The sequence below is a fragment of the Temnothorax longispinosus genome, chromosome 5 (genome assembly GCF_030848805.1).
Source record: "Temnothorax longispinosus isolate EJ_2023e chromosome 5, Tlon_JGU_v1, whole genome shotgun sequence".
In the NCBI taxonomy this organism is placed as follows: Eukaryota; Metazoa; Arthropoda; class Insecta; order Hymenoptera; family Formicidae; genus Temnothorax; species Temnothorax longispinosus.
Genome location: NC_092362.1, coordinates 18,940,728 through 18,955,948, shown reverse-complemented (window position 1 = coordinate 18,955,948; position 15,221 = coordinate 18,940,728). Strand labels below are relative to the sequence as shown.

At 40.8% G+C, this 15,221-nt stretch overlaps 2 protein-coding genes across 8 annotated transcripts in view; one reads left to right on the top strand and one right to left on the bottom strand.

Annotated features, from left to right (window-relative positions):
• Positions 1 to 21: 21 nt before the first annotated feature.
• On the bottom strand, positions 22 to 6,534 carry Mcm10 (minichromosome maintenance 10 homolog). Of its 5 annotated transcripts, XM_071777490.1 has the most exons (3): positions 6,016 to 6,534; positions 3,531 to 3,647; positions 22 to 2,581 (listed from the first exon to the last, which is right to left on the bottom strand). In XM_071777490.1, the coding sequence occupies exon 3, from the start codon at positions 2,569 to 2,571 to the stop codon at positions 361 to 363; it is 2,211 nt and encodes a 736-aa protein (XP_071633591.1). In that variant the 5' UTR covers positions 2,572 to 2,581; positions 3,531 to 3,647; positions 6,016 to 6,534; the 3' UTR covers positions 22 to 360. The 5 variants fall into 5 exon arrangements, with proteins under 5 accessions (XP_071633591.1, XP_071633589.1, XP_071633590.1 ...); XM_071777488.1 differs by lacking the exons at positions 3,531 to 3,647; positions 6,016 to 6,534 and adding an exon at positions 3,287 to 3,486; XM_071777489.1 differs by lacking the exons at positions 3,531 to 3,647; positions 6,016 to 6,534 and adding an exon at positions 2,940 to 3,252.
• Positions 6,535 to 9,526: 2,992 nt separating this feature from the next.
• The window catches only part of LOC139813881 (protein couch potato), an 89,962-nt gene continuing 84,267 nt past the window's right edge, over positions 9,527 to 15,221 (top strand). The window contains exon 1 of one of the 3 annotated variants that reach the window (XM_071779698.1): positions 9,527 to 12,290. In XM_071779698.1, coding sequence (XP_071635799.1) covers positions 12,228 to 12,290 — 63 coding nt within the window. In that variant the 5' untranslated portion in view covers positions 9,527 to 12,227. The remainder of the gene's footprint in view (positions 12,291 to 15,221) is intronic. The other 2 variants (XM_071779697.1, XM_071779699.1) reach the window with 2 other exon arrangements.

The window sequence follows — 15,221 nt, the reverse complement described above, 5'->3', positions numbered from 1 at the left end:
AGGAGTAAGTATCAGTCATGGTTAGTAAAATTCACGTCTCTTTATTTTAGTCGATGATTAAAGAGTTCAGAAATTAATTTAGACGGCAAGTTCTACTAATCCTTGAATTTCTAACTTTATCACATATTAAAAATAATACTTATTAAATTAATATACGGATAACAGGAGAGTATCATAGCACATTTCAGCACATATTACCTACGTTTATTTTATATACAAAAATACTTCATACTGCACACAAGACATGTTATGTGGCACCAAATTGTATTCTTATCAAATCTCTTTATTTCTCTCTCTATCTTCCATAAATATTTATAATACTCATTTCCAAAATATATTGTGAGCAATCAGATTGACATATTAATCTTCATCCGGAACGAGAAGGTTGAGATTGGCATCTTTCAGCACCGAACCCACGAACTTCTCCTCGGCGCCGCGTATGGACAGGGTCTCTGCGGCGATAGCAGTCTTCCTCTCGTCCATCATTGCCGCCCTGACCCAATTCGAGCTGCTGCACTTGCCACAGGTGTGCGACGGCATACGGTTCAGGTTGACAGTCCGGTTGCCACAATCAGCGCACTTGAAGAATCTCTTAACAGCGTCGATCACGCGCAACGGATGTCTTTGCTCCTTGCACATGTCCGACGCTGAGAATGCCGTGTACTTGCATATTGCACACTTTACAGCTTTGCAATTGACTTTGAAAGTGTTCATCATCTTCTCCTCCATTCTCTCCTTTGCCTCCAGCTTGTTAAAGTACTTCTCCTTCTCTTCGTCGTATGACTTCTCGATCAGGTCCGTGTGCGAGGACTTGGCTTCTAGCATTTCTTTGAATTTGTCGTTTATGTTCGCTTTTTTCGCGCTCCGCTCTTCCTTTTCGTCACTTTCCCTTTGACGCTTCGCGTTCTTCTCCAGTTTCTCTTCCGTGCTCGCGCGGACCTGATTAGGGTTCTTCGCTTTGATCTTTCCGTGCTCTTGCACCCACTTGATTGCGTTCATCTTAGCGCTGCGGATCTGTTGCTTGGTGATCGGTTCGGAGAAATCTATTGTATCCCGATTACATCCCGTTCCTAGTCGCGGGCGTGAAGCTAGAGAAGTCAAACCGATCTTATCTGTGCGATTGCTCCCAGGTTTGACTGGCGTAGGATTGCTTTCCTTCAATTGCACTGGACTGGAACACAAAATTGGTCCATTAGGCGTCGATTGTACCATTAACTGCTTTGAGGGCTGCCAGTTCCTTAGTTTGTTGAGTCGTTCGAAATCTTTTCTCGATTGTTTATTTGTCAGCTCGACAGCTATCGCTTTCTTCTTAATATCCACATTGTTCGTCTCAGAGTTTGAATCATTTCTTGCTTTTTTAATACTGTCATCCGAAGTGGTCTCAGACAATAATTCCAAACGCGCACGGTCTTTCTCGTACAGCTCTTCGTTGCGCTTGGCCAGTACCGGTACGAACGACGCCAATCCGCTGTAAGGTTTTCGCGTAACGGTCTGCCTATTCATGCGTTTGATCGCGTCTCCGGTGAATCCGTAGCTGGTATTGCTCGACAGTATGTCTGCTCGTCGCGCACACTTCTTGTATTCCTGTTTAACGTGATAGATGCAGTACTCGCATCGACTTGTATTTACGATTGCGGTGCATGAATCCCCGTTCTTCTTGATCGACTTGCATTTGCCCATGTCCTTGGACTTGCCGAGAATCATTAGCTTCTGAGGATTGTCGATCGACAGCGTCGCTTGATCGATGTTGTCCTTGCTCTCGAGCACGTTTGGATTGAGAATACCTATCACATTGCCAGTAATGGTTTTCCATAATTGTTTGTAGGCATTACTGAATAAAAAAATAGACACAGTCTTTAGGTCGTCGGACAGATCGCTTATTTTCCAGATGCAGTAGGAAGTTCCCTTCTGCGAGGTTTTCGTGGCTGATTTGTTGATTAATACACCGGCAATCACCCAGTCGTTATGTACATTGTCAGAAATAATGTGGCTCCTTACTCTCGCTACTGTTACAGCTATCTTGTCTTTCATACGTTCTCTCAATTCCGCAGAGGATATAAGGGGACTAATTATTCTTATTCCAAAGAAGGGATCACTGTAAACGTCTTTTGCTGCACTATTATTATTACCTTTTACAGCATTATTGAAATCAAATGTCTTGCTCTTGTTATTATTAAAATTAACAGTCCTCTCACTCTGTAATTTTACAGGCTGCTCAGTCTTCAACGAAGACTGTTCTTTTAACAATTGTTTTATCTCCCGTCCATAATTGGTATACTTTTGCTCCTCAAAATAACGCCTGTCTTCATCGTCAGAAGAATCAAGCTTGTCATCATAAACCTCACTGATGACTTTTTCATCGGCTGGTTTACTCTCGGTATTTACGTTACTGGGCGTAGAATCTAAGAAGTTGAACTGCAATTCTGTCAGAGTCTTTCTCGGTTCCGATAGCTTGGCATGTTCAGGCGATCTAGGTTCTCCAAGCTGCTTAGATTGTTCAGTCTCTTCGGTGTCATTTGATATGAGATTATTCAGGATGTCTAAATCAGAATCACTGTCTTCATGCTCCATGTTTTGAGTTCTGTGAAAAAAGTAAAATAATAAGAAATAAGACAGATACATTTATATTCGATTGAATTATATTTAATTCTCTTTTGAGACTTTAAAGTTAAAAATATAATTTAGAAAGGAAACATGTTTGTAGATACTCAGATAGGGATAAAGTAATGTCAAATGGAGTTAATTAACTCAATCAACCAATTGACTAGTTAAGAATTGATTACAAGCTACTTAGTATTAAATCACACAGATATAAAATTCCTTTTTCTCTACACGTAGAATGAATTACAAACCGAAGAGAAATTTACTGACAAAAATGTATATTCAAAGTTCTTATCTAATCAATCTGGTTTTTTACGATAATAAATAAAAAATCTAACCTTACACGTCACTTTTTTGTACTTTTTGCACGATATTAACAATTCAACAAAAATGTCGTTTCATCACAGAATCGCTTGCGCGTAAAACGCCTTCGAGAAACAATTTTCGCTTATTCAACAATTTTTGTGCGCGACACGCTGTTATGTACAATTATTTACACGACGGAAGCGTCAACGCCCGACGCACGTTGCCCGCCAATTCTTAGCAGACCAGCAGACGACAATTCTCGGCGAGGGGTCAACAAATCGCGGGAATTCATTCGCGCAGGCGCCGCTCCTGCCGCTTCGATATATCGAGAATCGCGGCAGCGTCAATTAGCTTTCGATAGATTTCGAATTGCGCTTACTTCTGGGACGCGCCGCGGCTCACGGCCGGTCGAGGGACGCGGAGTCGCGACTCGAATTGCTCGTCGTGTTTTCGTCGTCGCGTCGTGAATTCGGAGCGCGAACGATCGTCTCCTCTGAGCGTACGTCTCTCGTGAGGTGCACTGAACGCTCGTCGTGCGGTACATTGGACGTACGAAGCAGACATCGTGTGCGAGATCGCTACGTCGCGGCGTCGGTCTCAGGAATCTCGGGATATCGACCAACCTCTCTCGACGCGTACTCGTACTCCTCTTGTGCGCCCGGGAATGATTACAGTCGTTTTCATCTTGAATCTCGCTTCACTCTCCAGTCTCCGACGCAGCATCGAGATGCCAGCGAGAGCTGAAAGAAAGAACGGACGAACGATCGTCGCCAGGTATTTTGCGTCGTTTATTATGTAAATTCTTTCATCTGATACTTGATCGGCGATCGATAGTTAGGCGATCAATGCCGCCATTTTCTCGTTTCGCTGCGCTCTTTGCGCAAATTGCGCATCGATGACAATTTTTTGGAGGCGTATAGGCGTGTGAAGACTTTTGAGTTTGATCTCTGTATTCTATTATTTCCATTTCTCTCGAATTCTTGTGGATTGATATTAGAAGTAATAAAATGACTTGTGTCAATCTTGAACAATTGAACAATTTTGAGGCGAAAAAATTATATATATATTTTTTATGTATATAATAATAGGTAATCCGATTAATTGATTTTGTGTTATTAAAAACCGTGTTATTCGAAATTTTGGATTCATACCTCGATTCATACAGTTTTGGATATTACGTTCCATATGTCATTGAAAACCGTGCAATTCAAGATTCCACACACTGAAAAAAAAATTTGTTAATTCAAAAAAATATTTAATCCGATACGTTCGAACTAAACATGTTAGTTAGTTAACTAAACACGATAGTTAGTTAACTAAACATTCAAATTTTTTCATCAAGAATTAATTAATTCAACTAATGTTTAGTTAAACTGACCAAAATGTTTAGTTCAACGTATCGGACTAAATATTTTTTTGAATTAACAAATTTTTTTTAGTGCAGATTCATATTATACAAATTTGGCTGCAATTTATTAAAAAAAAATTATTTTAGGGTCAAAGTAGTCACAACTTTTTGCAATTCAATTCAAGTATCGTATTATTCGAGGATCATGCGCGCTGCATATGTAAATAAAAAAAATATATGCTATTGATTGCATACGTCTTTCATTATTAATTCAAATTGCATGATAAATGCAATTTTTATACTACATAGATATGTTTACTGTCCCAACAATAATATCACTGTTTCTTTTTAACGTGAGCTTATAGACCGGAAATCGTAATTTCAATACATATAATATATTTATTGCATTATATATGTATATCGAAATTTAATAATATAATAATATGATTTAATAATATAACGTATGCAATTTATTTTGAATACACATACAATACTTAACGCTCTAGTAATAATTAATACTGCGCGGACACCGTGGGCCTTTTAAAAGGCACCTTCCGCGATTTTTTATTTATGATTCCTACAGGAATGGGAAAAAATTGCAACAGTTTCGGCTTATGTAAGTATAAAAATCACTTTTTGAAACCTTAAAGATGATACATGAATTTTTATAGATTTTTTTAAACACAGAAACGCTTTTGAAAACTCTTTGGACTTAGTCCCAGGGTGTCCGGATGAGTGCTCCAAAAACACAGTGTCCGCACGGTGTTAATGGATATATGACTTATTTTATTACGCGCGTTTCGAGAGAAATGGATCTGGGATTACTAATATAGCTCGTTGACAGGTTAATTTATATATCGTGTTAATTTCTGTAGGTGTATAATTGTTATTTCCCGGCATTTTGCTGTCCTATTTCAAAGAATAAGTATAAAATAGTAAGGGAAGCTAATAATCTTTAGCGATTGTTCTATTCGAGCTATTGCTCACAATAAATTATTTGCGATCTGCAATCGTCGTCAAATAGTCGTATTATGATCGCTGATTCATCGCATTGTCGCATTTGTCGCCGATGTGTAATGACGTAATTTTCTATGGTTAGGTTTAGGTCTAATGAGGTATGATCAGAGTACCTATATATGTTATCATATAGGGTGTCCAAGAAGAACTCTTTTTCAATATTCAACGGCATGTCTGTTTAATAATTTAACAATTATTTTCTTTATTAGAATAAGTATTGAGAGAAAAATTGGTTTTTATCATTAAAGATATTAAATATTATTTTTATTATTAAATATTGATAATAATATTGCTAAAGATGCAAAGAAATTCTTGTTTATTTAAATTTAAGCAGGTTTTATTTTTTTGAAATTTTATGCTTTAATTTAATTATAACATTAATAATAATTGTCGAAAAATCTAACGAATAACGACTCTTTGTGAAATAGTATTTTGATGAAATAAAATTAAACTTAAACTAGTCACAGTATTATTAAGTTAAAAATTAAACATTTTCAACATTTCTAGAAAGTATTCACATGTACATATACACACACACTTTCTATGTATATAATATTATATACATTTATGTATTTAATATTATATATTTTATTATGTTCTATCTTTAATAACAATGTTAAAGTGTAAGAGTTAAGAAAGTATATTATTTGTATAAAAGAATAATTGCTGTTTTCTCGTTCACACCGAATTCACTGCACAAATACTCATACGTGTGAATTCGCGCCACCGTTATTTATACTCACCGACTAACGATTTTCGTAGCGAGGTGACCGCGCTTGCCGCAAGCACGGAAATCGACCAGTCTCTTCTTATGAAGTATTCAGGCTAGATGTTGCAGTCGGACTAACTCGAACAGTCAGTTTGCATCTAAGCAATTCTCGCGGATGAGGAGGCAAGCAGCCGGCGTATCGAAAATACGTTCTGGAAATGCTTAATCGAAAGTCTCGCGTCGCTGTATTAGCTCTTGGCAGCGCGACATTATTTCCCTCTGCGGATCAATATTAGGACGCGTTATTTTTAAATATTATAGATATCGCATAAGATAAGACGTGATCTCCATCATTCATGGTATTCCGTAAAATGACAAGAAATATGATAGGATTCAATGGAAATAGAATGGGACAAATGGCAATTGATTTTAAGTATTCAAACAGTCATTGTAGAAAATAACGCAGGCACACAAAAAATAAAAAGTGTCTTGGCCGAGACACTACACTAGTGTATTCCCATGTATTTTGACCCGCTGAATCCGAATCCGAAGTCAGAATTGTCAGATTGGCTCTCAGTTCCGAGCAAACCTATAAAAAAAAGTGTTTGTTTCGTGGAGTTTTGAACTTTTTTTGAGGTTTGCTCGGAACTGAGAGCCAATCTGACAATTCTGACTTCGGATTCGGATTCAGCGGGTCAAAATACATGCGGGAATACACTAGTGTAGTGTCTCGGCCAAGACAATTTTTATTTTTTGTGTGCCTGTGTAATTAATATAGGAAAATAGAGTCAATTGTTCTTCGACAAATTATTTGAAGTGATTTCTCTAATGCCTGAAATTTGAAAAAATAGTTATTATTGAGTTTATGTAAAATAAAGTTATCAAACAAAGCTTTTGATTTTATGTTTGCCTCATTTTTGTACTTCAGATAAACAGGACAATGTGATTTTTTAGTGACACAAAATTAATGGCCGTAAGTTTAATAATAACTGTTATTTTATTTTGCTTCATATATATTATAACTACTTGCTTGACAAGAGTTTTTAAAGGAATGTATGTAGGATCGTTAAACATTAAGCGTTTCCACCGTTTCCACAGTTGTTTCGTGAAAGCGGCGGCTACTTTAATCCTTTGCGAGATGCTTTCTACTGTATTATGCGATGAATAGTAGATAAATGTTTCCTACGCACAATGTACAGTTATCGTTTAACTATACGCTAGCATACAGCTTACACTTAATAAGCGTGTAGATACCTGCTCATTATAATCTCTCTTTGCATCCTTATGTGTATATATCCTCTAAATCTTCATGATAATTCTTAAATGCTATTATCTATACTTATTCTATTTTTAAATTAAATAGGTTTATAATATTTATTATTTCATTATATACTGCATTTTTATTTATTATTATAAATTAATGGAAAATTAAATTATTGGAAAATTAAGAAATTTAAACGCTGCTAATCCTTATTCAATTTATTTAAATATAAAAAAAGAAGATTTTATGGACAACAAGGTTGGAGATTCTTGAAAATAGAGAAAATAACAATAATAAGCAAAATATAATAGATGAGAATGCTAGAATAATATTCTGCCTCGTGCAGTTTCTGTATATGCCACGAATAGTTTTTTTTTTCATCAAAATTTCATATGCAAATGTAATCTGAAGAAGACTTTCATGAAGTACACGGAAACTTTCTTTGACTTTGGTACGATGTCGGATCTAGTTCCTCATAAAATAATAACGCAACGCGATAGTATCCGCTCAAGGATACAGAAATAATTGCGCATGGAGAATAAATTATTCCGCATATTTTCGTCGATCGGCCGGCGCATGTATGCCGATGCACTTGGTGCCCCGTGGTACCACCGTCCGTCGGTCGATTGGAGCAATAAACCATCAATAATACAGTCTACTTGCTACGGTTTAACGTATATACTCAAACGGAATACACGCAGAATACTAGTGCATTTACATGCCTGAAAGTAATAGACTCGCGACTCGGCTATTTTTCCGTGCGATTGCATTGGTTCGCGACGTTGCATAGAAATTTCTATATATTATCGGGAGAAACGGATCTTTTCATATGATTGCGCCAGAAACGATATCGACAAGTGAACGTGTCATTTTATTCTGTGGTCTAATTCTGCCAGATCGATATCTCGAGATATATGTATGGCACGAGAAAGAAACGGCAAGGACAAAATATTTCGCTTGCACAAAAGTACTACTTATATCTTTCAACATACACGACAAATTTTTGTCTATTTTTTTTTAATGTAAATTTAATCAAACTGGATATATATATATCGTTATTGATTTCATATCTTGATAGAATGTCTGCAGAAAAGATGCTCTAATATCTTCATTTACGCATTGCACCAAATTTATCACTGAAATATTATAATACTTGGCAGTTATCCTTCTTCTGTAGTCATCGTTCTTCAACAATTAATGACAAACATTTTTTTCCAAGCTGACAGTCGCGAGTTTTCTCATTGTCTTAATAAATGCGATATTTATCATTCTTCCACGCAACTTGACCTATAAAAAAAGAAAATATACCGCGGACAACCGTTGTAGCGGGATTTTTTCTTTCTTCATACCGCGGACGCGTTGTTCACTCGCGTGCAACGGGACTCCAGTGCCATTCCATAATTCTGGAACTAGTTGGAACAAAAGCAGCTCACGTATCGTCCATCTGCCCCCTTCTTCCTTTCTGTTGCTCCCGCCTCTTTTCGCCGGTCTTGTTTCTGAATCATCTGCGACACAGCCGCGGGCATCTTCCACCTGCTAATCTCGAGGAAAGCTGTGCTGTTCCAAGCGGCTTCCACCTGTTAGTTACGGGGGAAAGCGTGTAGTCACGGGAGTCCCTCGTGTAGAACGAAGCTGCATGCGCCGTGCATCGCTCTTCCACCCGTGGCATCCGCGCTCTCTCGATAGTGAGAAAGAGAAAGAGAGAAAGAGAGAGAGAACGCACGCTGCGAATGCACAACGCGGTGTGCTTCGAAAGAAAGTACACTATTACCTTCGACGCATCGTTGCATCTCGCGATTTGCTCCTTAAATCATCAACACGGGTTCTTTCATGTGCAAATGAGTCAGAATTTTACGCGGTACGATTGAATTCTATCTTTATACAGATTACTACGTGTAATATCTATGTTTCATAAGATCTGTAAGAGCGAAAGATCGCAGATTTTCTTGGAGATTTCAATTTACAATAAAACTACAAGAAAAAAAAATATCAAGAAACTAATTATTATACACATACATATCTTTTTTGCATCAATATATTATTACAAAAGATTTTAATTAATTTCAATTACGTACGCAATTTGATAAAATAAAAAGATATTATTAGGCACAATTGAAAATGTATATAAAATTTATAAACTCAAATTGACTATTTTTTTGACGTGTTTTTAAATGTGATCTCTGCATTTTTTATACTTCAAAGCGCATATTTTGCATTTATAGTCCTTGGATTTGTTGATAACAGACCCTTCGTTGCACGCTCCTTCGCCTTCAGTCGTCTTTTGTAACAAACTCGACGAAGGGATTTTCCTCCGGGGTATGCTTCTCTCTTGACCTCTTTGTTGTAACTCATTTTAATAACGCAACTTCAATAATTATGGTTATTATAATAACGGTGCGCAGTAAGCGTAGAACCAAAGCGCTCGTCATTACAACTATACCAGAGCTTCTGACAAAACTTACTTCTCTTTTTAAACGAAACCTCTATTTCTCTTTTGAAATAAGATGCCCATAATACCTAAAGTGATTTACTTACAAATTTTATGACATGCTGATTTATAATTTAAATAACACCGCACTGTTTTTTGACCATCAATGTACGTGCTTTATTGAGAGTAAATATTATTTCGTAAATACACTAAAAAGAAGTAGATATATGTGAGTCATTAAACAGGAAATTTCTATATATTCGTTATCCATAAGCACATGTTATAATTAGTAGTTAGAAGAACTTTGTATACATATATCTTCCAGTTTTTACGCATTTCTTACTTTTAATTTGAAGAGTACTGACTCACATAAATTAAATTAAGAAGTTAAATAAAAATATCATTTAATTAAAATTGCAGTATTTATTAGGACGTAAATTTTATTTCTTAAATTGATATTTTTTTCTTCAAACTATTAAGCGAAGGAATATCACGAAAAAAATTGATTTCGAAATATACATTTATTAATTTCATTTCATTATTTGCTTCATCGTAACTTCGAGGCAAACGCGAACGAGTATTCCCATGTTCTGAGAAATGAGTTCGAAATTCCCCTACGTAGCGACTTCCTTTCTCGATAGTCCAAGATAGTCCAAGAACACGTGCGAAGATCCCAACGCAAACGCACCCCTATCTTGGCGCGTTTCCCCTTTGCAATAGTGGTCATCCCCTCGTCGTATGCAGCTCCGTTTTCCCGTCACCTTTTCCGGCGGTGAGTGCGCGACGGAAGAAGGGGGGACCGCCGATGGTCTCTCTTCAGGCACGCGCCTCTCGCTTCTCCGTCCCCCTCGTCTGAATCGCGAACGACCTGTTCTCTTCCCCTCGCACCCATCGTCGGCGCTCGATCCAAAGCCCCCCCACACACACTCTGCCACCCACCCACTCACCTACCCCGACCCAGTGGCCCGCGGGCCACCCCCACCTCACCCTCGCGGCGCGGCGCGGCGTGGCGCGGCGACCCCGCGCGCGCTCGTCCCACCGTCATCGCGCTGGTTCACGCTCCGTCAGTCTGTCGGCAACCTGCGTACCAGTCGTGTCGCAGCGCTCACGTAACAAAATTCTTATTATTATTACTATCACTCTTTACTTGCCTTGAAACTTGATCGGTGGTGTGTTCATTCTCGTTTTACGACTTCGTTGCGCGTATATGATTTACGACACCGTCCCACCCTCCCAATTACGTTTCTCACGTCCAGGAGCTCTCGCGCTTGAAGAAAAATTGCCGCCGCCGCTGCATACGTCCGCGCTCGCGCATGAAACTCGCCACGACTCGCGATCGTACGCGCGCACGATCACACGGGGCGCACCGATAAAGTGACCGAGAGACAGAAAGCTGTCACGAGGGAGAGAGGGAGAGAGGAGCACGAATACGTCAAGTACGAGCAGATCGCCTGCGAGCTTTACCCGATCGCCGCCAACGTTGGTACCTACGAGCGTCGCTGGCACTCCGGAGGATTGCTGCCGCGAAGCACCAGCCATCCGGCGCGTGTCAAGTCGTACGCCTCGCGCAACCTCGTCTTCGCCGTCATCGTCGCCGTCGCCGTCGTCCTCTTCGTCGTCGTAGCGTGCAGCCGCGCGACGCACCAGCGCTGGAGTTCATCAGCCGCGACGTCGTCGGACGCGCTACATCCGGTGCATGGGTCACTCTTCACCGATAGATGAACCGTCTCCTGTTCACGGGAGAACCATCGCCGTCGTCGCGTTCACCGGGTGCTGCCCTGCTCCACCTCCACGGCGGGCACGCTGCTGGTGTATCGATTGCTCTAAAATAGACGCGTGGGAACAACACCTGCAGGCCAGGCGTACACGTACACACATGCCGCTCGCAAGCGCATAAACTGGCGCAACAGACCACACACGCCTGTGTTTTACGCTTCGTACGTTATATACGGCGCGTTCTCTCTCCCTCTCTCTCTCCCACTCTCTTTCTTTCTCTATCGCTCTCTACTACTCGTCGTTGCGCTGTCACGACTCTCTCGCAGCAGCAACGTGTGACAGGTGCAACGACGGCGACATCGTCGTAGGGTGGTTGGTGGTGGCGCTGGCGAGAGCCACAGCAGGAAGCGGAAGAAGAAGTGAGTCCGGTCGGGGCGAGAAGACGCGAAGAAGAAGAGAAAGAAGTAGAAAAAGTCAGGAAGGGACAGGCAGAAGAGCAGAAGAAAGAGGAAGAAGAATAGAGGAAGCCGGCCAAAGGAGAGAGAGAAGGATCGGATCAGGGAAGGAGAGGAGGCGTGGAGGAGAAAGAAGAGGGGGCGGAGGAGGAAGAGGAGGAGGAGGAGGAGGAGGAGGAGGAGGAGGCCGCGGCCCCCTTGTTTCTCGCGAAGGGAAGGTTATTTTCCAGTGATACGTCCTGGAGGCGCCCGTCGTCTTCGCCGGTACAACCATAACGCCGCCCGCTTTAAAACGCCCGAGACGGGACACGGTGGATTCATCGCCGCCACCCGCTCGTACCGCAGCCCCCGGCAACCCCGGACCGTCCGGCAAACTCGCCTGCATCATGGACGCGCCGCTATCGCAGAGCATGGACTCCGTCAACACGGTGGCCACCGGCGAAGACGAGGTAGGTGTTCTAAGGATTTGCCTGTCTGATGAGACGCCGCGACGCGCGACGGCGCGGCGCGGCGCAGCGCCGGTCCGTGCCGCGTACGATGGCCGAAGGGGTGGAATCCACCCCTTCTGACGCACTCCCTCTGTCTCTCTCCTTCTCCCTTTCTCTCGCCTTGCGCGCCACCGTAAAACTCCGAACTACCTTTACGTTTTACGCGAGGTTCTCGATAGAGTCTTTTCCCCCAAAACCTACCCCTTGCTCTTCTTCGATTCGCTGAGGGGAATACCTGGATATCAGATATCGCTGTCTTTTCTTTCTTTCCTTCCATCGAGAGGCTACACTGTTCACTCTCTCTCTTTCTTTCTCTCTCTCTCTCTCTCTCTTTCTCTCTCTCTCTCTTTCTCTCTCTCTGTCTTCCGTTCTTTCTCCCTCGCACTTATATATTATCGCCATATTGGTCGGTTCTCCATCCCCCTTACCCGCGTCTGTATATACACGTTTGTCTCTCCCTCGCTCGTTCCAACCCTCGCGCGTCATAGCGCGCGCAAGCGCGTGGTGAGGTACTTGCGCAGACTGCTGACACGCGCGTACCTCCGCCGCGTGTAGAATGCCGCTCATTAATGATGCACTCGATGCAAGCTTGATGCATCATACATGCTCGAAATGGTTCGACGTTAGGCATAGCAAATGTATAAACAGAAGCTATAAAAGGTACTCCATTTGTAAATAATAATAATTATTGAGCTAAATGGTTCATAAAGACGAATTTTCAGATATGCGTTGAAATGTTTTTCTTGATAACACAATTTAAAGCAAAATTCTATAACATTTTACGAATTGATTAGTCATATTGCCGAAGTGTTAGAGAAACAGCGTTCATTGATGCACAGCGAATCACTACGAGAAATAACATTTGTATGCGCATCACCGCATTATTCTCAATAATGACTCATTATATTGTTATAACAGAGATATTAGTTACCCTCCGATGAGTAATTTATGGAGATATTTAGGAATTAATTGGAATTAATGTACGCGATCGTGTATCGAAGCGATTTTATAAAATCGATTGTGAAACAGAGAGGCGTGAGGTTAGCAATTATATGTAATTGTACTATCCATTATGCTCGCACGTTCATCAAGATCTTTTGTTCTTCGTGATCAACCGTAACTATATAATCTTGTGCAATTTTTCGCGATTGCTCGTAACGTATTCTTTGTAGAGCGGGCAGCTGGCGTGACGCAACTGTTCGGAGTTGAAACAGTTGTACGACGCAACTGTTCATAGAGTGGAAGCAAATCGTATTTAATTTACGATGTTATATGCGTTACAGATCGAGAGACGCTGTATAGAGAAATATTATACGTTAGTTATAGCGCGAGTCGCGCAAACTTTGTTTTACATTAATTTTCAAACCGTTGCGTTGCAACGAAGTTTCCGCGCCGTGTCGTTGTACTGCGCGCTTGATAGCAACGGCATACATCAAGAATGCCGTAAAACTTCTCGAGAAAAAAATACGAATACAAAAACGCCGGAGAAGTCTCGCGAAAAAGTGTACTTACGGTACATAAAATTTTTATGCGTTTCATTCGTTGAAATGTTTGATCTTTTAATATTTCATAGTATACATTACTGGATCTTCCAAAGGAAATTAAAAAATTTTTTTATGTTCTTAGAATAACATCCTTTATAGACATATCTACATATTCATTTTTCAAATAACAAATCATTGCTCCAAATTAAAAGCAAAAGATTTTATAACAACATTGATTATATATCTTTGCCAACAAATCCTAACATCTTAATCTAAATAAATAGATGACTTAAAATATATGGAAATAATTATAAAAAATATTAATAAGTCATGAATTAAAGGATTAGGCATTTAAAGATTTTTATCGCGCAAATAGGTAAATTCATCGAGTTATGTCCTATCGACTACGTAAACATTGAAAGCATATATCTAATCGATTATTGATCCAATTTAACTGAATCTATTTTTATTATTATTATAGGATAAAATTTTTGCAGGCTCGATTGAAAGATCAGTTTTGGATGAGTTCAAATTTAGGTAGGCTCAAAAATTCTGCAGGTTTGATTGAAAGATGAATTTCGGACGAGTTAAAATTTAGATAGGCTTTACTATCTCGAAGTACAATCCTGGCGCCGCCTCGATAAATGATAAAGCCGCGCAACGCTATCGTTGCGCAGCAGCGTATATATACGCGCATATATACATATACGTTTTGCGGCGCGGAAGGCGGGAATTCGATCGCGTGCCCGCCACGACAGAGTGTATGCCTCGCAGGTGACTCGTTTTCACCGGTGCGCGCTCGATCGGACGGTTGCTTGCTTCCTCGCTCGCTCGCTCGCTCGCACGCCTGCACGCCCGCCTGCTCTCTCGTTTGCCAGGCTGGCTTCCTTCCTCAGGCACAGGCGGGCGGCCACCTGAAAGAGTGACGCCGCCACGCCGCACCACACCACGCTCGCTATTGATTTTTCTGCGACTGTGCGAGAGGGCCACCGAGGAGGGCCCGCCAGCACGCTCCGCGCTATGTCACATCATACGGGAGGTGGATTACGCCTCGTGACGGTAACGTGGGTGCCGAAGATGTGTGTGTGCGTGTGTACATACGTGCGTATATACGCGTACGTCGTATATACGTGGACGGCATACATATATGCGCAAATGATTTGACTTAGGTCGCAGAGCGTACCGGGTGGAGACCCCAATGAAGCGTAACCGGCGAACCTGCCATCCGTTTTTTGCCACGTAGGGTCAATCGATTCATGTGTTTACGATAGAGCAGATACTTGTAGGGAATCACATTTTGCACCGTGAAGTTTTGGCAAAAATGCCATTTTTTTCAAGAGGGAAATTTATAAATTTGTATAGTTCAAGACAATTTGTAGATAAACCGCATTCTGTGAGATAGGTTTCT